The sequence below is a fragment of the Phyllostomus hastatus genome, unplaced genomic scaffold, assembly GCF_019186645.2.
Source record: "Phyllostomus hastatus isolate PE091 unplaced genomic scaffold, TTU_PhHast_1.1 phas_contig_29, whole genome shotgun sequence".
NCBI lineage: Eukaryota > Metazoa > Chordata > Mammalia > Chiroptera > Phyllostomidae > Phyllostomus > Phyllostomus hastatus.
In genome coordinates this window covers 6,075,359-6,097,544 of record NW_025333835.1, presented here as the reverse complement: position 1 = coordinate 6,097,544, position 22,186 = coordinate 6,075,359, and the positions used below count along the sequence as shown (strand labels likewise).

The 22,186-nt window shown below is 36.6% G+C and overlaps 1 protein-coding gene across 1 annotated transcript in view; it reads left to right on the top strand.

Annotated features, from left to right (window-relative positions):
* WBP4 (WW domain binding protein 4) overlaps positions 1-21,858 on the top strand; it is a 29,284-nt gene extending 7,426 nt beyond the window's left edge. Inside the window, exons 5-10 of the mRNA XM_045839011.1 lie at positions 244-411; positions 2,052-2,098; positions 2,791-2,866; positions 5,311-5,504; positions 8,239-8,402; positions 21,400-21,858. Coding sequence (XP_045694967.1) covers positions 244-411; positions 2,052-2,098; positions 2,791-2,866; positions 5,311-5,504; positions 8,239-8,402; positions 21,400-21,610 — 860 coding nt within the window. The 3' untranslated portion in view covers positions 21,611-21,858. The remainder of the gene's footprint in view (positions 1-243; positions 412-2,051; positions 2,099-2,790; positions 2,867-5,310; positions 5,505-8,238; positions 8,403-21,399) is intronic.
* The last annotated feature ends 328 nt before the right edge of the window (positions 21,859-22,186 follow it).

The window sequence follows — 22,186 nt, the reverse complement described above, 5'->3', positions numbered from 1 at the left end:
TTAGAATAAGTTTTAATACCTGGTAGCACTAGATTTCTCATTCACTTCTTTTTTGTAATTGTCCTGAAATTACATGCTGATGCATGTTTAGTTTTCCACATGAACTTTATAATAATGTGTCAATTTCCCAAAAAAATCTTACCACATTTTTTATGGGAATAACATTATTAACGTTTTGTCCTTAGGTGGAGGGGGGGCGAGAGTTACGTTATCTATTTCACCCTTCTCTTGTCTTTCTTCTAGAAATATCACAGCCAGGCATATCACCAGAAACTAGCACTACCCCACCCACCACTGCATCAAATCAGCAGAAAGAAAAGAAGAAAAGGAAAAAAGAACCTTCAAAGGGAAGATGGGTAGAAGGCATAACTTCTGAGGGTTACCATTACTATTATGATCTTATCACAGGAGGTAAGTCATGTAGGCATAGAACTGTAGAGAATGATACCTGATGGTTTATTTTGTCTTTAGACTTTTCATTAATATTGGAATATTTAAACAGCGAAAGACATAAATACTTTTTGCCATAATGGTTAAAAGAAAAAACTATGTTCCCTTTAAAAAGTTACCCTTCTCATAGTGACTCAGTGTCGTAGTTAGTTTTTAACTAAGCCTTAATAAGGGGTTCCTTGCAAATAAACTGAAGCTTTATATTTTCTCAATAAAACCTTCTAAAACAATGAACTACATGTAAATAAAGCATTTTACATGGAATTAAGGTATTTCAGATCCACTTCACAAATTGCAGGGGTCCTTAAAATAAAATTCTGTAGAAGAGATTTTCTATCCAAAAGCAGACTGGGAACCAGAAACTGATTTCTTTTTGTGTGGCTATCTTGATGACCTAGTAAAGTAGCCCCCCCCCCCCCCCCCATTAATGCCTTGGATGTCCATATCTGATAAAGTACACAATAATATTTCTTGGTAAGAGTATCAGAAATACCTTTTTATTTTCCTTTAAAACTAAATGTATTTGGGATTTTTATTCCATATAAATTCTGGCATAAATAAATGAATTTGTTATACATTTACTCTCCGGAAACATAAAATTTAGTATCAGAAATAAACAACTAAGCATGATACAAGGAGGAATATTGAAGAGCTATAATATAATAGAGATGTAATTAAGGCTATATGGGAGCAAAAATAATGAGGAATTAATTGTGATTATGTGGATCTGAGGGATTATCACAGAAATTACTTATGAGGTGATAAGTTAAAATGAAGATGTCAGGAATGATGTCATACCATTTGTATCCCTAGCACTTAACACAGTGCCTGGCACAGTGCAGACACTCCATTAGCATTTTGATTGAAAAAGATTGCAGTAGTTTGTTAGGAGAGGTACAGCAGGCATTCCAGATAGGCAGAGCAATATGACTCTAAAAGAGATTTGAAAGTTTGGGAAATAGACTTAACTGGTGGAAGTAAAGCATCAGGTTCTTTGAAGATGTCATGGCAGAAGAAAGAGGCTGAAAAAATAGATTGAGGCCATATCATGGAAGACTGGAAAGATGATGGTGCTCTTTACTGAGATATGAAATATGGAAACAGTAAATTAAGTGGGATAGTAAGTAATTCACTTTTAGTTATATTGAGGTAGAAAATTCATGTAGCAGTTTTCAGTAGCAAATTGATTATTAGAGTTGGGAGTTAGAAAGATAAATTGAAGCTGGGAATGTAGGTAATATGTTAACTTTAGGAGTATGTGAGATCACAAGGAGAAGGAAGAGAGCAAAAGTAATGTGAGTGGATAGTACATAAATTAAAGGAATGGATAGAAGAAAAGCCAGGAAAAAGAAGTTAAGAATGCTCAGGAAGGCAGGAAATGAGATCAGAGTTAATCATGAAGCAAACATTGGGCTATAAGTATTGTGATTATTAAGATCTTTAGAATCACAATTTCTAACTCTATAGAAATAATAATCATAATCACTTAGAACTTAGTGTTTTGTACATATTGAATAGCTTGTAAAATTTTGCAAAATTGGATTTTTTTCAACCTTTTTTAAGATAAAATATTTTCTAAATGCAATATATTTTGCTTTAAGCATCTCAGTGGGAGAAACCTGAAGGATTTCAAGGAAACTTAAAAAAGGTAACTGAAGTACATTGATAGTGTCTTTGCTTTATTCTTTTAAGTGATTGGCTTCTGGGGTTTTTGTAGAGGTTTTTAAAGCAAAATTTACTTTGTTTTTAAAATGATTTTTTTTTTAATTTTAGAAAGAGGGGAAGGGAGAATAAAAAGGGAAAGAAACATCAGTGTATAAAAGAAACATTGATCGGTTGCATCTCGCTCTCCCCCAGCCAGGGACCCGGTCCACAACCCAGGAATGTGCCCTGACCAGGAATCTAGTCAGGGACCTTACAATTTGTGGGAGGATGCCCAAGCCACTGTACCACACCAGTCAGGGCTAAGCAAGTTTACTTTCAAATAAGCTCCACCAGCCCAAACCTCTTTCCTTCTTCCTATAATCCTTTTGTTAGAAGACTGGGTGGAGGTTAGAAGTGATATCTTTCCAAAAACTCATTACAGGACAAATATATATAGTTGCCATTTATATGTCCCCTGTCCATCTGTGGAAAATTATTCTAGCTTTCAAGGTGACACATTCTCTTCCTGATAGTTGGCTTAAAACGAACACAAACCAGGCTTTCTGGAGATGATTGGTACCACTACCCATAACTCCCAGATTTCAAGAGGAAGGGAAAGAGTAGCTAATTCTGCCTTTCTTATTTAATATATCACTACATTGTTTTCAGTTGATGTGGTTTTTTTCCTCTCTCTAGACAGCATTGAAGGCCGTTTGGGTAGAAGCTTTAAGTGAAGATGGTTATACCTATTATTACAATGCAGAAACAGGAGGTAAGTATTACCTTTGATTATCTTAACTATCAAAAATTATACCTGAAACTGCATATTAACTTTCTGATGAATCGTCTGCATTAATTTTAGTAAATATAGTGATAAACTTATTTTTACAACAAGTTTGTATTATTTTTGGTAATTTAAAAACAATACAATGGAAAAGGAAAAAGGATTTTTTTGACTGACAGAAATAGGTTTTTTTTTTAATTAATTGTTCAGATACAATTGCCCTCATTTTTTTCTGCCATTATTCGCCCACATCCTCCCCTTCCCATCTTCCGCATTCAGTCCTTCCCTTTGCCCCCCCTTTGTCTTTGTCCTTGTCCATGTGTCCTTTATACATGTTCCTTGACTCTTCCCCTTCTTTCCCCCATTGTCCCCCTCGTCTTACCCTCTCATCACTGTCAGTTTGTTCTTTATTTCAATGTCTCTATTTCTATCTTCCTTGCATGTTTGTTTTGTTGACTAGGTTCCACTTATAGGTGAGATCATATGATATTTGTCTTTCACTGCCAGGTTTATTTCACTTAGCATAATATTCTCTGGTTCCATCCATGCTATCATGAATGGTAGGACTTCCTCCTTTCTGCTGCGTAGTATTCCATTGTGTAAATTTATCAGTTTTTTTATCCATTCATTTCTAGCACTTGTCTATTGTAAATAATGCTGCTATGAACATTGAGGTGCATAGGTTCTTCTGAATTGGTGTTTCAGGGTTCCTTAGGATATAATCCCAGTAGTGAAATTGCTGGAAAAAGGATTTCTATATATAGTATACTGTGCTATGCATTGTAATCCTCAATGGATACTGCATTCTTTTTTTTTAAATCCTCACCTGAGAACATTTTTGCATTGCTTTTAGAGAGAGATAAAGGGAGAGGTGAGAGGAGCGGGGAGAGAAGGGGGAGAGGAAGGTGGATTTGTTGCCTTCCATACACACCCCAACTGTGAAATGAACCTGTAGCCTGATGGTGCATGGGAAAATACTCCAACCAACTGAGCCATACCAGCCAGGGCAGGCATTCACAAATTTAAAAAGTCATTTATACTTTCTCTACCATTACTGATTTTTATCATGATTATTTTAGACATGAATCATTACCTTGGCAAGTACTTTACAGATTACCTAGTTCAAATTGACTTTTCCTTTTTTAAAATACAAAACTGTTTTAGCAGTGGCTGAGATTGTGAAATTTTTACTTTTACCAGTTTAATAATGTTTCAGTTATGTATTTATAAAATATGCCTGATTGTTACCTAATTATTAAGTTTTTCAAATTTAAATTTTATCTAATATAGCTTCATAAAATTTGCTTTCAATTAATTGTGTTTGATTTCCACTGCAGTTACACTTAACAAAATAACTATAATATTGGTGTGACTTCAGCAGGTTTTTGTTTTGCTAAGTTCTTTGCATAGCATTAAATCTTTTAGGAGGAAAGAAAGGCCCTCCCAATGATAGCAGTGGTTACATCTCAGTTCAGGTACTGGATCTTTATAGAGATTAAGTAATATATAATGTAGTTCCAAAGTGAGATGTGAGCTAGGTGCACAGCCTCTTTCCCTTATAAGCTGTATGATCGTGGACAAGTCATTGAGCCTCTATAGTTGCTCAAGTAAAATAGAGACAATCATGTATTCTGTGGGGTCATGAGAAGCAGGTGTCTATAAAGTTCCCCAAAACAGTGCCTGTTTATTTCCTGAAAGTTCTTTTGTTACTTATGCGAAATAGAGACATAGAAAAGAAATGTTTTTCTTTAGTGCTTGAAAGTACCCTATATTAGTAAGGGACTGTATATATTGATTTGTCCTCAACAGTTTAATTTTTTGTCTGGACCAGTGTTATTATTAATAGAGCCCCTTCTGCTCTTAAAACTGTCCCAATTAAACAGTAAATTTTAGGATCCCTTTCCCTTTCATTAAACTAAAAAGAGAATAACTGCGGGATAATTAGAAATTCCGTCACTTTACTAAAAGCCCAATAAACCACTGGGTGGCAGTAGAGTTCAGTTGTGTTTTTCCCCCTACTATAAAAATGACAAATTATATTCATTTAGATTTTTACAGTATGATTTCACTCTGTAAACATCCCAGGAAAACTTTGTGGTAAAAAATTCCAGGAAATCTGATGTGTGCTCATTGTTACATATATTTTCTGAAATTGGTGTCAGTTAAATTGTGGTAGTCCTTAGAAAGTATTGCCTAGTTCTTTCCACTGGGGCTTAGTTGATAACATCTAGTAAATCAAGATTGTTTGAAATAAACTTCTGAGAGCTACAAGAGCAAGAGCTTACAAAACTTTTATTTATTGCTTTCTTGATCGAGTGATGGTATGAAATATATGCAGTGTTATCATTTAATAAGTGACAGCATTATATTAGGAATTACTTCTGAATTGAGTTGGTAACCAAATAACATGACGATTAAAATGTGTTGAATAGAATCCAGATGGGAAAAACCTGATGATTTCATTCCACACTCTGGCGATCTGCTTTCTAGTAAAGTGAATGAAAAGTCACTTGACGCCCTAGAAAAATCCAAATCATCAGATTCACATAGTGATTCTGATGGGGAAGAGGAAGCAGAAAAGATAGAGGTCACTACAGAAATACCAAAGCTAAAAATAAAGTTTAAGGTAGGTTCTGGATTTATTCTTTATAAAGGTTTATCACTTTATAAAATGCTCTATAGACTTTCTTCAGTTTTCTGGTAGGCAATAGACATAAAACCAAGACCTATATTTTGGTAAATAGTTATACCATTTACTGTTATCTCTTTGCTAGTAAGACAGTAAATTTTTTAGACCTTTTAAGCTTAAATTGCCTCTGTAACAGTGAGAGAGCTGTCTGAACATGCAAGTCTGAAAGTGTAGGCTACAAATGCTATTTGAGTATCATCATACTGGCAGTAATTCAAATCTCAGAATGGGTGCAGTAATCTAGGAAAATGACCTTGGAGAATTTAAGTGAATGGGTGCAGTAATCTAGGAAAATAACCTTGGAGAATGTAAGTGACAGGCAGAGAAAGAGGAGCCCACAAGATTAAATGAGAAAAGAGTGATTAGAAAGGTGCAGAGAAGCAGAAGAATTTAATATCACAGAAGTGAAAGGAATTGAGAGTATCAAGGATTAATTAAGCCAAAGAAAGAAAATGTCCATTGAATTTTGTAGTAATGAAGTCCTTGATTCCCTGATAGTAGTTTCACCAGTTTTGGATGGCAGAACTCAGATTACAGGGGAATAAAAAGTGGTTCATTATGTAGTTATACATGGTTTGGATATGAAATGAGGTAGAAATTAGATGATGGGATGTTAGGTACATATTGACTCTTAATCATGAGAGCTTTGTGGTGGTGCTGTTTTTGTTGAGAGGGACCCCAAAGGATGTACAAAGGGAATACCAACAAGGGCTGGTGAATAGATTGGTCTTGAATAAGGCATAAAATCATTTTCTGTAAGAAGGTAAGGTTTTTATTTTTCTATAAGAAGGTATAACTATGGATGAGTTGTATCGGGAAATAAATTGAAAGGGTCATGCCATTTAGTCACAGTTTACTCAATCATATAGAAATCAAGATTGCTTGCTAAGAGTGAGGAGCTTTGGTGAGCTTGACAACATTAATGGATTGAAATAATTACTGAGCTGGGATGGGAGAGGAAATGAACCAAGTAAGAGGATTGACAGGTGGTGCTGAATGCCCAACCATGGTGGGAAAGTAAAAACAGATTTATATAGTATTACTGGTCCTGCTTTTGTGACCTTTCCGGGAACACTTTGGATCCCAGGGGACAAAGCAGACAAGACACAAAGCCTTGATTGAGATTGCTTGCCTGAGAGGTGAAGGAATATGAAGGATGCTAGAGAAAGGGTATTTTGCGGCCACAGCTAGGATCTCGTCATTGCGTGAAATTTCTCTGCCTACCCTATAACTCTTGGTATAACTTAGGGTGTGGAATGTATCCAGTTTGTAGAGGAGCAACAGCAAAGATCTTACAGTAGCCATCTTACAATGTTTATAGTCAAATTTAGGTAAACCAGCATTCAACCTGGGACAAATTTTATTAATTTCAAACAAACAAAATATTGCAAAATACAGATAAACCAAGGACAAAGTACTTATAATACTATTATATACATCATTTAGGTGGTGAAATAACGGACATACCTAGCTTTATTGCACTTCACAGATGATTTTTGTTTTACAAAACATGGAAACAAGACTCTCCATTATCAAAAAGATTACAAGACTCACTTTATTGCAGTGGTATGCACCTGAACCCATAGTATCTCTGAGGTATGCCTGTACAGTAAAGACCAAAGTCATTGGTTTTGAACCTTGCAGAACTGAAGCTAGAGAATTTTTAAGCTCTAGGACAATAAGAGTTTGAATAAAGAGAGCATGATGCCAGAATTGCCACAGTTATCAATGGAAAGGGAGTAATGGCCAGAGATCATTAAATCATAGGAGGAGGAACAGAGTAGAACTGTATAGAAGGTAGTGTTATGAACCTCAGAAGAGGAGTCATTATTACATGACGATTGAAGTATAATGTATGACCTTAGTTAAAAAATTTTTTTTAAAAGTCATGGCCTAGAAGCAATCAAGATTGGTAAGAGAAAATGGACTCTGACTTCTAATCCTATGCTACCAATAGCATGAGGGGAAAAGTTATTACCCGGTCAAAGAATTGCAAACATAATAGTATCCCAGGACTTCACCCATAGTTGTGCAGTTGCAAAGAGGCTGAGACCTAGTTCATGGTCCATGTGTTAAACTGGGTCACAGGGTTTTGATATCCCAGATGATAGGGAACCATAAAGGCACCACCCCTACTCAGGGATTCCGATAGGAGCTGCTTGTACCTCCAGAGTGTGTCTTCTAATTTGCATAGCTGCCAGTTGTATAGGACACTAAAGTTATGGCAACATACTCAATATAAAGACAGATTTCAGTTAAGACTATTAGTTTGAGGAAGTTCTTTAAATAGATAATGGGTATAAAAGGGTCCAATGATATGACATTAAATTCAAAAGGAGCTCAGTATAAAAGAAGGTCAGTGTTGGATATCTAAGTAAGGAGAGAAAGCAGGAAAGAGAAGAGAGGATAAAAAAGGTTAGTATATGTCTTTAACTGGAGAACATTAATAAGATCATGTTCTGTTTTAAAATCAGCCTTGGCCACAATGTATTAATGTTTTAGATATAATGAAAGACCTAATCAAGCATTAACTATTTTTATGTACATTTGTTGTGTTATGTGCAGATTTAAACTATTGAGTTAACATATTATTATAAATCAATAACAAGACTGTTGAAGAAATTTTGTGTCTATCCTGGTAATGTATTATTTCTTGGCTTTGACATTTTAGGAAAAAAATAAAAATAATGTTGAAGAAACTGAACCAGAAAAACAGAAAGAAAAAAATATCCAAGAGCAGAATTCATCAGGTTCAAATCAAGAAAAATCCAAAGCTCATAAAAAATCAAACCCATATGGAGAATGGCAAGAAATTAAACAAGAAGTTGAGTCTCAGTAAGTAGCTGAAACATAATCCTACTATTATTATAAGTATTATATATTCTATTAGTTCAATAAATTACAGTGACTACTTCAAAAGATAAGGCGTTTATTATAAATGTAGATCATTCCTTTTTTATTTCTAGAGCGGTTTTATTTCTAATATTTCAAAATGTGAGTCAATAGTTATTTTAAAAAGTAAGCTAATGATTGTATTCGTTTATATCAAAACATGGCATTCCTATTAAGCACACATTCATCACACTCACCATCATTATTCTATTAGAGAAATATGTGCGTATCCAATAAATGCTGTATACGATACATCACAAAGCAAGAAAAAAAGCTCTATTGCTGTCCTGAAAATGGCTTATGACAAAGTTTAACCAGAGTTCTTAAGCCTGTTTCAAAAATCAACAGTTTTATCAATTAGAAAACATCTTGGTGCCCTGGCTGAGTAGCTTAGTTTGAGGACCATCCAAGACACCAAAAGGTTGTGGTTTCAATATCCATTTAGGGCACATCCATCGGGTGTGAGTTTAAGCCCCCGTCAGGGCATGCACTAGAGGCAGCTGAACAATTTTCTTTCTCACTCCCCTTCTATCCTACCCTTTTCCTCCCCCCTCCCCCTGCACCTCCCCGCCTTGCTCTCTCTCTAAAATCAAAAGAAACATCCTCAGGTGAGGATTTAAAAAAAAGAAAAAACCATGGTGTCATTGTGAAATGTTAACATTAAGCAGTTGTTCTCCAAAGCATTAATGCTTTGAAATGGTAATATAAGATGACTACTCTCTTGATAGTTTTTTTTTAATCCTCACCCAAGCCCAAGGATATGTTTTATTGACTTTTAGAGAGAAAGGGGGAGAGGGCAAGAGAGAGAAAAACATCAGTCAATTGCCTCCCATAAGCACCCTGATCAGGGATTGAACCTGCAACTTAGGTATGTGCCCTCACCAGGGGTTGAACCTGCAACCTTTTGGTGTACAGGAGAATACTCCAAGCAATTGAGCCACCTGGTCAGGGCTCTGTCAATACTTTTATAAAGAAAATAATTTATTGTTAAAACTATTTTTATGAAAAGGTCATATTTTTTCACAAGAGAGTAATGCAAGTTTTGAACACCTTTATGTACTGCTCTAACTGGAATTGATTTCTAGGAATAACACACCATAATATAGCTTGAAACTGCCATTAAAATATTACTATTATGGATTTTGGTCATGATGGTGGCATAGGTAAATGTGCTACTCGAATCCTCTGCAACTACATCAGAATTACAACTAAACTACAAAACCACCATTATTCACAACTGCCTGATATCTTGCTGAATAGAAGTACTACAACTAAGTATATGAAGAAGCCACATTGAGACTGGTACAAGGGGTGGAGACACAGAACAGCCTGATACTACACCACGTATGGTAGATAAAAACGGGGATGATATCTTGGCTGTGGAGTTCCCCCTGAGGATCCAGCAGTTTCAGCCCCACACCAGGTGCCCCAGCCCTGGGTTCCAGTGCCAGGAAGAGAAGTCACCATAACTTCTGGCTGTAACAACCAGTGGAGATTGTGGCTGAGTGAGAAGAGGGCTTCTGGAGTCCCAGGAGTTCCTCTTAAAGGGCCCACACATAGACTTACACAGACTCACTCACTCTGAGCTCCAGCACTGGGGCAGCAGTACAAAAGGCATCAAGTGAGTGAAGGGGAAGCTTTTTCCCAGAGACAAGTACTAACCAAGGCAACAGTCCCTTTTCTGAGCTTTCCCACCACAGATCTGACAGGTGGGTATCATATCTGAGTCTTCATCAACCTGCCTATCACTGTTTGTCCTGGTGATTCCTTGAGACCCTGCCCCACCCAACTTGCAGGCCAACCCAAGCTATTTCTAGTGCCTTTTCCATATGAACAACACATATTGGCTCATACTTCACACTTTCCTAAAATTTCTCAAGCAGAATCTGGCCTCTGTGTGCCCCATTCCTCTCTCGCTCAGTGGCCCCAGGTGTAGCACTAGCAGCAGCTGGACTTGGTTTGCGGCTTGGCCTCACCACACCTCCAAACCAAGCACAAGTAGTACCCACCTGCAGATCATTTGTAGCTCATGCCAGGTGACCCTGGGCAGAACACAAGCCATGGCTGACCTTGGCCTGCACTTTTCTGGAAGCCTTACAGCCAGTGCAGTCGGTGCATAGCATCAGACCACGTCAAAGCACTACCCAGCCACCTCCACATGTGACACACTCAAGAGGTAGACTCAGTGGACACCAGAGCCCCACTAAGTAAGTCTTGCCCTGTGGAGTGGGTCCCTACACAGCTGATCCTCCACCATCGTCACAGCTAGTCTTTGCAGTTGATCAGCCTGGGGGTAAACCCCTCCTATTGACATGTCAATGGCAGTCAAGGCTTAACTACAACAGGAGGATATACACAGCCCACACAGTGGTGGAGGGTTGGTGCACCTGGAGTGCCCAGCTCAGGTGAACAGGGAGGCTGTGCCATTAGATCCCACAAGGCACATGCTGCATGAGGCCACTTTCGCAAGCCCAGGAGACAGCAGTTCTACCTAACAGAGAAACAAACATGGAGGCAGCCAAAATGAGACAAAAAACATGTCCTAGATGAAAGAACAAAATTCCAGAAAATGGGAAAAAATGGAGAAAAAAATCTACTAGATGCCCTAGCTGGTGTGGGTCAGTGGATTGAGTACTGGCCTGCGAACTAAAGAGTTGGTGGTTCAGTTCCCAGTCTAGGGCACATGCCTGGGTTGTGAGTCATGTCCCCAGCAGGGGGTGCACGAGAGGCAACCACACATTGATATTTGTCTTTCCCCTCCCTTCCCCTCTCTAAAGATAAATTAATCTTTAAAAAAAATCTACTAGATGAAGAGTTCAAAACACTGGCTATATAAGGGTTCTCAGTCAACTTAGGGGAAGAGCAGATGAACTTAAACTTCAGTGAAGAGATCGAAAACAAAAACAGAACTGGAAAATATAAAAAACCAGTTAATTGAGTATGTTCATTGAAGTAAAGAATTTATTACAGGGAAACAGCAGTGGAGTAGATGAAGCAGAGATTTGGAAGATGAGGCAGAAATCATCCAATCAGAACAGCGAAAACAAAAAGGAATCCAAAAAATGAGGATAGTATAAAGAATGTCTGGGACAACTTCGAGCATACTAACATTCACATCATGGAGGTGCTAGAAGGAGAAAGAGTAAGGAATTAAAAATATATGTGAAAAAATGATGGAAAACTTCCCTAATTTGGTAAAGGAAATACATATACAAGTCCAGGGTGTGCAGAGAATGCCAAACAAGATGAACACCAAGAGGCCCACACCAAAGATACATCATAATTAAAATGTGAAATGTTAAAGACAGAGACTCTTAAAAGCAGCAAGAGAAAAGCAGTTATTTACCCACAAGGGACCTCCCATAAGATCTGTCAGCTGATTTCCCAGCAGTCACTTTGAGGCCAGAAGGAATTGGCAAAAAACTTTCAAAGAGATGAAAAGCAGGGACCTACAACCAAGATTATTCACCCAATAAAGCTATCTTTTAGAATCAGAGGACAGATAAAGATCTTCCCAGGTATGAAAAAGCTAAAGGAGTTCATCACCACTAAACCAGTATTACATGAAATCTTAAAGGTTATTCCTTAAGAAGAGAAAGGGAAAAAAGGGTAAAAAATACTGCTAATAAAATGGCAGTACATACATATCTACCAAAAATTGAATCTAAAAAACAAACAAGAAGAATAGAAACAGTCAGATACAGAGAATATTTTGACAGTTGCCAGAATAGATGGGGTTGCATGGATAGGTGAAAAAAGGTGAAGGGATTAAAAAGTACAGATTGGTAGTTACAGAATAGATACGGGGATATGAAGTACAACATAGGGAATGTAGTCAGTAATAATATAATAACTGTATGGTGACAGAGGGCTATGAGATTTATCAGGATGATCACTTACCAAGTTATATAATGTCTGATCACTGGGTTGTATACCTGAAACTAAAATAATGTTGTATGTCAACTATAATTGAAAAATAAGTTAAAAAGTCAAAAAGTTGTTGCTATTTTGAAATGTTAAAATTGTATGTGTCATTTAGTGAAATATTAGGAAATATGTGTTTAATACTACATAGTGCCAGGCACCATGATGAGCATATTGACTATATTGAAGTTGCAGAAACAATAGAGTGCATTACTTCAGCCCTAAGTGACTTCTTAAGTGACTTAAAATAGGAAGATGGACCCTGGCTGGCGTAGCTCAGTGGATTGAGTGCGGGCTGGGAACCAAAGTGTCCCAGGTTCGATTCCCAGCCAGGGTACATTCCTGGGTTGCAGGCCATAACCCCCAGCAACCACACATTGATGTGTCTCTCTCTCTCTCTCTCTCTCTCTCTCTCTCTCTCTCTCTCTCTCTCTCTCTCTCTCTCTCCCTTCCCTCTCTAAAAAATAAATAAATAAAATATTTAAAAAAAATAGGAAGATGGTCCTACTGTATCAATATCTTCTGTCTTCAAAGTTGAGATTTCTCAGATTTTGAGTAATTTTTTTCTTGTGATAACTATATTGTAATGACATCCTTATTAAATTTTAACCACTCAGTTTAATGTGTAATGGATTGTGTTGACTCTAAGTAGATTAGCCTAATTTCCTAAGGATTTTTCTCTGAAATCAACATGTTTACTATAGAAAATTTTTGAAAATGAAGAAAAGCATAAGAATTATTTATTCAGTTACCCATAGATAATAGACTGACATTTTGAAATATTTTCTCTAGATTTTACCTTTTTCCATATTAGTATTATTAATATCCAATTTTGTTAAAATTTTATAAACATCATTTTTAATTTCTATATAATAGTTAATCATTTAGATGTACATTGATTGTACTCAGCCTCTCCCTTTCTGTTGAAATTTAGGTCATTTGTACACTTTTTGTTTTTTATAACTTACTCTGATTATTACATGAATATATCACTCTGTGTGCATTTCTATTTCTAGAAATAGAATACCTGTTTAAAGGTTAGGAGCATTTTGAAAATCTTGACACACAATGCTGGATTTCTTTCCAAAAGAGGATACCACTTTTTACTCCATTAGCAGTTTCTCAAAGTTCATCTTCCATTAGGCTTTCTTAGCAAAAAACTGGTGTATTTTGAGTATTCCATATTTCTATCCAAAGACATATATCTCTTTTTACTCAAGTCATTTGTATGATTATACAGTTGTTGTGACTGCCTCTATATAAATGTCACATTTGCATTTCTTGAATGTAAGCTAGGTAGCCACTTACTCACTGATCCACTGCTATAGCCACAGAACTAAAAACAATGCCTATCATATATTAGGTACTTAGTGTTTATTAAGTACATTAATAAGTTTTTACATATTTTGCTTTTTTCAAATGTGAATTTAATCCATTTTCCTATTATTTTTTTAACCAGTAATTATAGTATGAAAAACCTTATGTATGCGGTTGTGCTACTGAGTTATGTTATTACTTACAAGACTGACTTACTCTTCGGAGTCTTGCGTTTTCCACATAGAAACTTTTCTGCAAATATTTTGTTGTTTTTTCTTTTGTTTTTACTCCCTATGTATGTCAATTTCCATTTTTCTTCTAGATTTTTAAATCCATTGTTATATAATAATGATGGTAGTGGGCATTAATGTTTTCTCATTTCAATGGAAATGTTCTAAAATTTGTATTGAGTTAAAATTGAAATCTGTCTTAAGATCTGTCATATTGGCTTATGATAGATCTTAAGACTTTCAAGTTATTTTTATTATGTTAAGGAAGTGTGCTTTATTTCTAGATTTTTTCCAAGGATTATTATCAGAAATTGACTTTAATATATATTTCTATAGTTGTACTTTTGATGTGGGAAACACATCGGGAAATGGTGGTCTGTAGTTTAATTTTGTTTTCCTTTTGAAAATGTGTTGTATCTTTATTAGGTTTTGGTAATACACTTAATGTTAAAAAAATGAATTAAATACATTTCCATTTTTTAATGTTCTGGAATAGTTAAAAGTTCCTCTAGGATTCGAAAATTTAAAAGAAATCACTAGTAAAATCTTGTCCTGGAGTTCTGGAAGGGAGATAATTTTTTATATCTCTTTTAGTCTCTTGGTTACTATCTTTGTGACTTTGGACAAATTGCTTTATCTCTTTGAGTATCAGTTTCTTCATTTGTAAAATGGGATAGTAATAGTTCCTAACTAATTTCTAATTTATTGTGCGGAATATATTAAAAAAGACAAATTAACAGATTTAGGACCACATACACACTTGGTTCTGGATCACCTAAGATTTCCACTGTTATGTACAGCTGCTGCTGTTCTTGGAGAAAGAGTGGGGCATGGGGATTATAGCTTCAGCTACTTATTCTTGAGTACTAGTCAGTTTCAGTAATTATATTTTTTCCTAAAATCTTATTTTATAGACTTTCAAACTAAAACATGCTATAATACATTAAACTTCCTACAATTTTTCTGTCCCAGCATTTTGAGATAATTGACATACAACATTGTATAAATTTAAGGCATGCAGTGTGTTGGTTTGATACACTTATATGTATTGCAAACTGATTACCACCTTAGTGTTAGCTAACACCTCCGTCACATCACATAATTCTGTGTGTGTGTGTGTGTGTGTGTGTGTGTGTGTGTAATGAGAACATTTAAGATCTAAGGAGACTTCAGCAAGATGGAGGCATAGGTGGACACACCATACCTCCACACACAACCAAGATTGGAACAACAACAATTTAGAGGCAGAATAACACCCAGAACTGATAGAAAATTTATCTGAATGGAAGTTGGACAGCCAAGAAGTTGAAATAGACCCGTTCATCTAGACCGGTAGGAGGGGCGGAGACAAGCAGCTGGGCGTGGGGCCTGGCGCAGAGAACAGGGAGAATTGGGCACATAAGGCAACTGGGAGTGTGTAAGGCATCTGGGGCACGCAAGATCGCAGTGGGTGGACCCTGAGTACACAAGTGGCAGCTGGCAGACCCAGTGAGGCAGTGATTGTGGAGCAGGGCAGAGCACGCAACCAAGGATCCCAGGGAAGGGACAGGTCCCACGGAGCTACCGCCATTGTTCCCTCTTGACCCCATCCTCACATACAACATCACAATCTAGCTACTGGGGTGCTCAGCCTCTCACCATAACAGGAGTGACCAGACCAAAAAAAAGAGAGAGAGATGGCTCAAACAGAAAAACAAATCAGTGCCCCAGAACTCATCCTTTTGAGCAACCAAGAGATAGCTAACCTATCAGATGCACAGTTCAAAACACTGGTGATTGGGAAGCTCACAGAATTGGTTGATTTTGATCACAAATTAGATGAACAAATGCAGGTTACCATAAAAGAAATGAGGGAAAATGCACAGGGAACCAATAGTGATGGGAAGGAAACTGGGACTCAAAGCAATAGAGTGGACCAGAGGGAAAAAAGAAACAACCAAACAGGAAAGAATGGAGAAATAAGAATTCAAAAAAATGAGGAGAAGCTTAGGAACCTCCAGGACATCTTTAAACATTCCAACATCCGAATTATAGGGGTACCAGAAGGAGGGAAGAGGTAGAGCAACAGATTAAAAACGTATTTGAACAAATAATGAAGGAGAACTTCCCCAATCTGGCAAAGGAAATGGACTTCCAGGAAGTCCAGGAAGCTCAGAGAGTCTCAAAGAAGTTGGACCCAAGGAAGAACACACCAAGGCACATCATAATTAACATTAGCTAAGGTAAAGATGAAGGAGAGAATCCTAGAAGCAGCAAGAGATAAGGGGACAGTAACCTACAAAGGAGTTCCCATCAGACTGTCAGCTGATTTCTCCAAAGAGACCTTACAGGCAAGAAGGGGCTGGAAAAAAGTATTCCAAGTCATGAAAGGCAAGGACCCATATCCCAGACTACTCTATCCAGCAAAGCTTTTATTAGAATGGAAGGGCAGATAAAGTGCTTCTCAGATAAGGTCAAGTTCAAGGAGTTCATCATCACCAAGCCCTTATTTTATGAAATGTTAAAAGGACTTATCTAAGAAAAGAAGATTAAAAAAAACATGTATAGTAAAATGACAGCAAATTCACAATTATTAACAACACACCTAAAGCAAAACCAAAAGAAACTAAGCAAACAACTAGAACAGGAACAGAACCACAGAAATGGAGATCACATAGAGGGTTAGCAATAGGGGAGTGGGAGGAGGAGAGAGGGGGGAAAAGGTGCAGAGAATGAGTAGCATAGATTGTAAGTAGGAAATAGACAGGGGGAGGGTAAGAATAGTATGAGAAATGTAGAAGCTGAAGAACTTATGACACATGGACATGAATGGGGGGGGAGTGGGAAGAGGGTGTACAGGGTGGAGGGGAGTGGGGGGGGAATGGGACAACTGTAATAGCATAATCAATAAAACATTTTTTTAAAAAGATCTAGTCTCTTAGCAACTTTGAAGTATATAATATAGTGTCAACTGTAATCACCATGCAATGCATTAGATCCTTAGAACTTTTTAATCTTATAACTTGAAATTATAAGTTTGGCCACTCTCCTCGTTTCTCCCACCCCTCAGTCCTTGGTAACCACCAGTGCACTCTGTTTCTTTGAGTTTAGATTTTGCAGATTTCACATGTAAGTGATAGCATATAGAATTTGCCTTTCTCTGTCTAACTTATTTCAGTTAGCGTAATGCCCTCAAGGTCCATCACATTGTTACAAATGGCAATTTTCCTTCTCTTCCTTGGCTGATTAATACTGTGTTTATCCATTGACGGACACTTAGGTTGTTTCTGTATTTTAGCTATTGTAAATAATGCTGAAATATACACGGCTGTGCAGATAATCTTTTCAAGATCCTGTTTTCATTCTTTTGCATGTGATTATTCACTTTTCCCAATACCTGTTATTGAAGAGAATATGCATTCCGTGTTGAATATTCTTGGCTCCCTTGTCAGTAGTCTAGGGGTATGAAGACTAGCAGAATCAGGAAGTAGAGGACTGATGTTAGTTGGCCAATGATGATATAGGGGTGTTCTACTGGCTGGCCCCCGATTCATGTGAGTGTGAGTAATACTGCTACGAGTAGTCAGAATAGGCATTGTGAGGACTTATTTATGTGAGGACTTATTATGTGAGGACTTATTTCTGGGCACTGCATTCTGTTCTATTGGTCTATGTGTTTATTTCTATGTCAGTACCATACTATTTTGATTATTATAGCTTTGTGGTACAGTGTGAAATCAGGATGTGTGATGTTTCTGGCTTTATTTTTCTTTCTCAGGATTGCTTTAGCCATATGGAGCCTTCTGTGGTTCCATACAAATTGTAGGATTGTTTTTTCTGTTTCTGTGACATGCCATTTGAATTTGAATTTTGATCACTATAGCATTGAATCTGCAGATCGCTTTGAGTAGTATGAATATTTTAACCTTAATTCATCTGATCCATGAACACATTTATTTATGTTTTCTTTCCTTTCATCAGTGTGTTACAGTTTTGTAGACTTTTCTTTTTCTTTTTTAAAGATTTTATTTATTTTTAGAGAGGGAAGAGAGGGGGGAGGGGGGGGTGGAGGGAGGGAGGGAGGGAAACATCAATGTGCAGTTGCTGGGGGTTATGGCCTGCAACCCAGGCATGTACCCTGGCTGGTAATCGAACCTGCGACACTTTGGTTCACAGCCCGCGCTCAATCCATTGAGCTACGTCAGCCAGGGCAGTTTTGTAGACTTTTCAAACCTCCTTGCTTAAATTTATCACTAAGAATTTTATTATTTATGATGCTATTGTGAATGGAATTGTTACCTTTATTTCTTTTTTAGATGTTTTGTTAAGGTATATAAAAACAACTGAGTTCTGTATGTTAATTTTGTATCCTGCAATTTGACTGAATTCATTGATTAGCTTAACAGTTTTTTGGAGTCTTCAGGGTTTTCTGTACATAAGATACCATCTGTAAACAAACAGTTTTACTTCTTCATTTCCAATTTAGATGCCTTTTATTTTCCTTTCTTGATTGCTTTGGCTGAGACTTTCAGTACTGTATTAAATAAGAATGGTGAGAGTGGGCACCCTTGTTGTGTCTTGATCTTAGAGGAAAATTAGTCTTTCACCATTGAGTATGGTGTTGGCTGTGGGTTTGTCATATATAGCTTTTTGATGTTGAGCTATGTTTCTTCCATACCAAATTTGTTGAGCATTTTTATTATAAAAGGATGTATTTTATCAAATGCTTTTTCTCCAACAGTTGAGACGATCATATGATTTTCATCTTTGATTCTATCAGTGTGGTATGTGTCACAAATAATTCACAAATGTGGAACCATCCTTGCATCCCAGGATTAAATACCATTTTGTTATTATGTATGATCCTTTTGTGTTTTTGAATTTTATTTGCCAATGGTTGTTTGAGAATTTTTGCATCTTTGTTCACCAGGGGTATTACCATAATTTTCTTTTCTTGTATTTTCCTTATCTGGCTTAATATCAGGGTAATGCTGGCCTGTAATGAATTTGGGAGTGTTTCTTTCTCTCCAATTTTTTGGAAGAGTTGAAGGATTATTGGTGTTAATTCTTTAAATATTGGTAGAATTCACCAGTGAGACTATCTGGTCCAGGGCTTTTTGTGTTGAGAGGGTTTTTTTGTTGTTGTTTATTTGTTTGTTTTTAGAGATTTTATTTATTTCTTTTTAGGCAGAGGGAAGGGAGGAGAAAGGGCGGGAGAGAAACATCAATGTGTGGTGGCCTGTCAGGTGCCCCTACTGGGGACCTGGCCCACAACCCAGGCATGTGCGCTGACTAGGAATCAAACTGGTTACACTTTGCTTCATAGGCTGGCATTCAGTCCACTGAGCCTCACCAGACAGGGCTGTGTTGAGAGGTTTGTGATTACTGGTTCAATACTCTTAGCTGTTACTACTATGTTCAGGTTTCCTATTTCATCATAACTTAGCTTTGTTAAGTTGTATCCATCCATTTCTTCTAGATTATCCAACTTGTTGGCATATAATTGTTGGCATAAAGGATGTTATTATCCTTTGTGTTTCTGTGCTATCAGTTACAATGTCTCCTCTTTCATTTCTGGTTTTATTTGAGTCTTCCCTCTTTTTACTTAGTCTAGTTAAAGGTTTGTCAGTTTGCTTTTTTTTTTTTTTTAAATAAGCCAGCTTGTAGGTTTCTTAATCTTTTTTATTGTTCTTCTGGCCTCTGTTCCATTTATTTCTGCTCTAATCTTTGTTATATTCTTCCTTATGCTAATATGGGCTTTGTTCTTTTTTTTCTAGTTACTTACTTTGTTCTTCTTTTTCTAGTTACTAAGTTCTTTCTAGGTATAAAATTAAGGTTTTTGTTTGAGACCTTTCTTTTCCTTTAGGCATTTATCCCTATCAACCCCCTTCTTAGAACCACTTTTGCAGCATTCTATAGGTTTTGATATATTATTGTGTTGCCATTTTCATGTTTTTATAAAGATGATTTGATTTCATTTTGCCTTCCTCTTTAACCCCTTAATTGTTCAGAAGTGTGTTACTTTCCACATATTTTGAAATTTTCAGCTTTAGTCCTATTACTGATTTCTAGTTTCTTACCATTCTAGTCAAAAAAGGTACTTAGTATGATTTCAGTCTTCTTTTGCTAAGAATCCTTCATGACTTATATGATCTATCCTAGAGAATGTTCCATGTATGCTTGAGAAGAATGTGTGTGCTGCTGCTATTGGATAGAATGTTCTGTATATGTTTATTAGGTCCATTTATATGTAGTATGTTCCAAGTCCAACGTTTCTTTGAATTTCCGTTTGATCTGTCCAGTGATGAAAGTGTTTTATTGAAGTCCCCTATTGTTATTGCATTGCTGTTTGTTTCTTCTTTCAGATCTGCTGGTGTTTGCTTAATATGTTTAGGTGTTCTAATGTTGGGTTCACATGTATTTACAATTGTTATTTCTTGATGGCCCCTTTATCATTATAGTATAATGACCTTCTTTGTCTCTTATTTTCACTTTGGGCTTGATGTGTTTTGTCGAAGTATGGTTACTCCTGCTTACTTTTGGTTTCCACTTAAATGAAATATACTTTTCTATTCCTTCACTTTGAGCATTATATGTGTCCTTAAATCTGATGTGAGTCTCTTGCAGGCAGTATATGGTTGGTTCTTATTTTCTTATTCATCCAGTCACTATGTGCCGTTTGGAGAATTCAGTTCATTTAAATTTAGAATAACATACAGATATACTGATGCCATCTTAATTGTTTTTTTCCCAGTATATCTTACTTTGTTAATATTCTATTACAGTTTATATACAGTACTATTTTGTATCAGTTTCATGTATCAGTTTCGTGTATCAGTTTCATCTGTATATGTAGCAATATACATATACCGTATTTTTTGGACTATAAGATGCACCCCACCCCGCCCCAGGAGGAAAATGCAGCAGCAACCCTGCTCCTGCCTCCTATGACCCCGTTCCACCATTGCTGCCCCCCCCCCACAGTGAGCCAGGTATGCTACATTCGGACTATAAGATGCACCCCCACTTTCCTCCCAAATTGGGGGGAGGGTGTCTTATAGTCCAAAAAATGCGGTATATATTCTTTTAGAGAAAGGGGAAGGGAGGGAGAAAGATAGAAAGATTGATGTGAGAAACATCAATCTGTTGCCTTTCATACACACCTCAACCAAGAGGCAACTAATTGATGTTTTCAATCACATTTAGATGTTTCTCTCCCCCTCTTTCTCCCTCCCTTCCGCTTTCTCTAAGAATAAATAAATAAAGTCTTTAAAAAGAGAGAAAAATAGATGAGACTTTTCCTGATATGTCAACCTAAATAAGTGTTGAGTATCTTAAATAATATATTTTAAAATAGTTTCTTACTTCAGAAGGACTAACTTCTCACTGTTATTAGAAAGATGATCTTGGGGTTTTGGTGGACCCACCAGTTATGTGAAAGTTTGTCTTACTCTGTCAAGTAATGGTTTTATTTTTATTTTCTCTTTCAGTGAGGAGGTAGATTTGGAACTTCCAAGCACTGAAAATGAATACGTATCTACTTTAGAAGCTGATGTTGGTGGGGCACCCAAAGTGGTCTTTAAAGAAAAAACAGTCACTTCTCTTGGAGTCATGGCAGATGGAGTAGCCTCAGTCTTCAAAAAGAGAAGAATTGAAAATGGAAAATCTAGAAATTTAAGACAACGAGGTGATGATCAATAATTGGAAAGAGCTTTTTGAACATTTTTGGGGGACAGAAAGAAGACTACATCTTAAAAGCTTATCTATATTATTTCTAAATACTTTAATGCTAAAAATTTAGATTTATTCTAAATGTGTTTTATGAATTTCAAATAAATCTTTTTCCATGTGAAATTTATTTTTGTTCCTAAAATGGAAACCTACCACATTGCATTGTATTGCAGTGTATTATGTTCAGTGTTGAAAAATTGCTAATTGTCATAATATAAGATGCTGTGTATCTGTTATTTAAAACCTGGAAAAACAAGGCCTTTATTCCATTTTTATTCTTATGAACATAATTATCCTGCGCTGAAAATGCATTACTTTTGTACACTGATATTAACTGTTATCCAAGAAATATGAATTAGACTACATAAGAGAAGATTTCGCAGCCCATTGAGGGATTCAGTTCTAAAAATCCTGTGAAAAGGCTAATGTAGGAAGTGTATGCCCACTGGCTTATGTTACTCAATTTAAGATCAAGGACCAAGAACAAGGACTGCTGCTCAGATAGAGTGCAAATTGGACCACAGGTACAAAGGTATATTTGCCCAG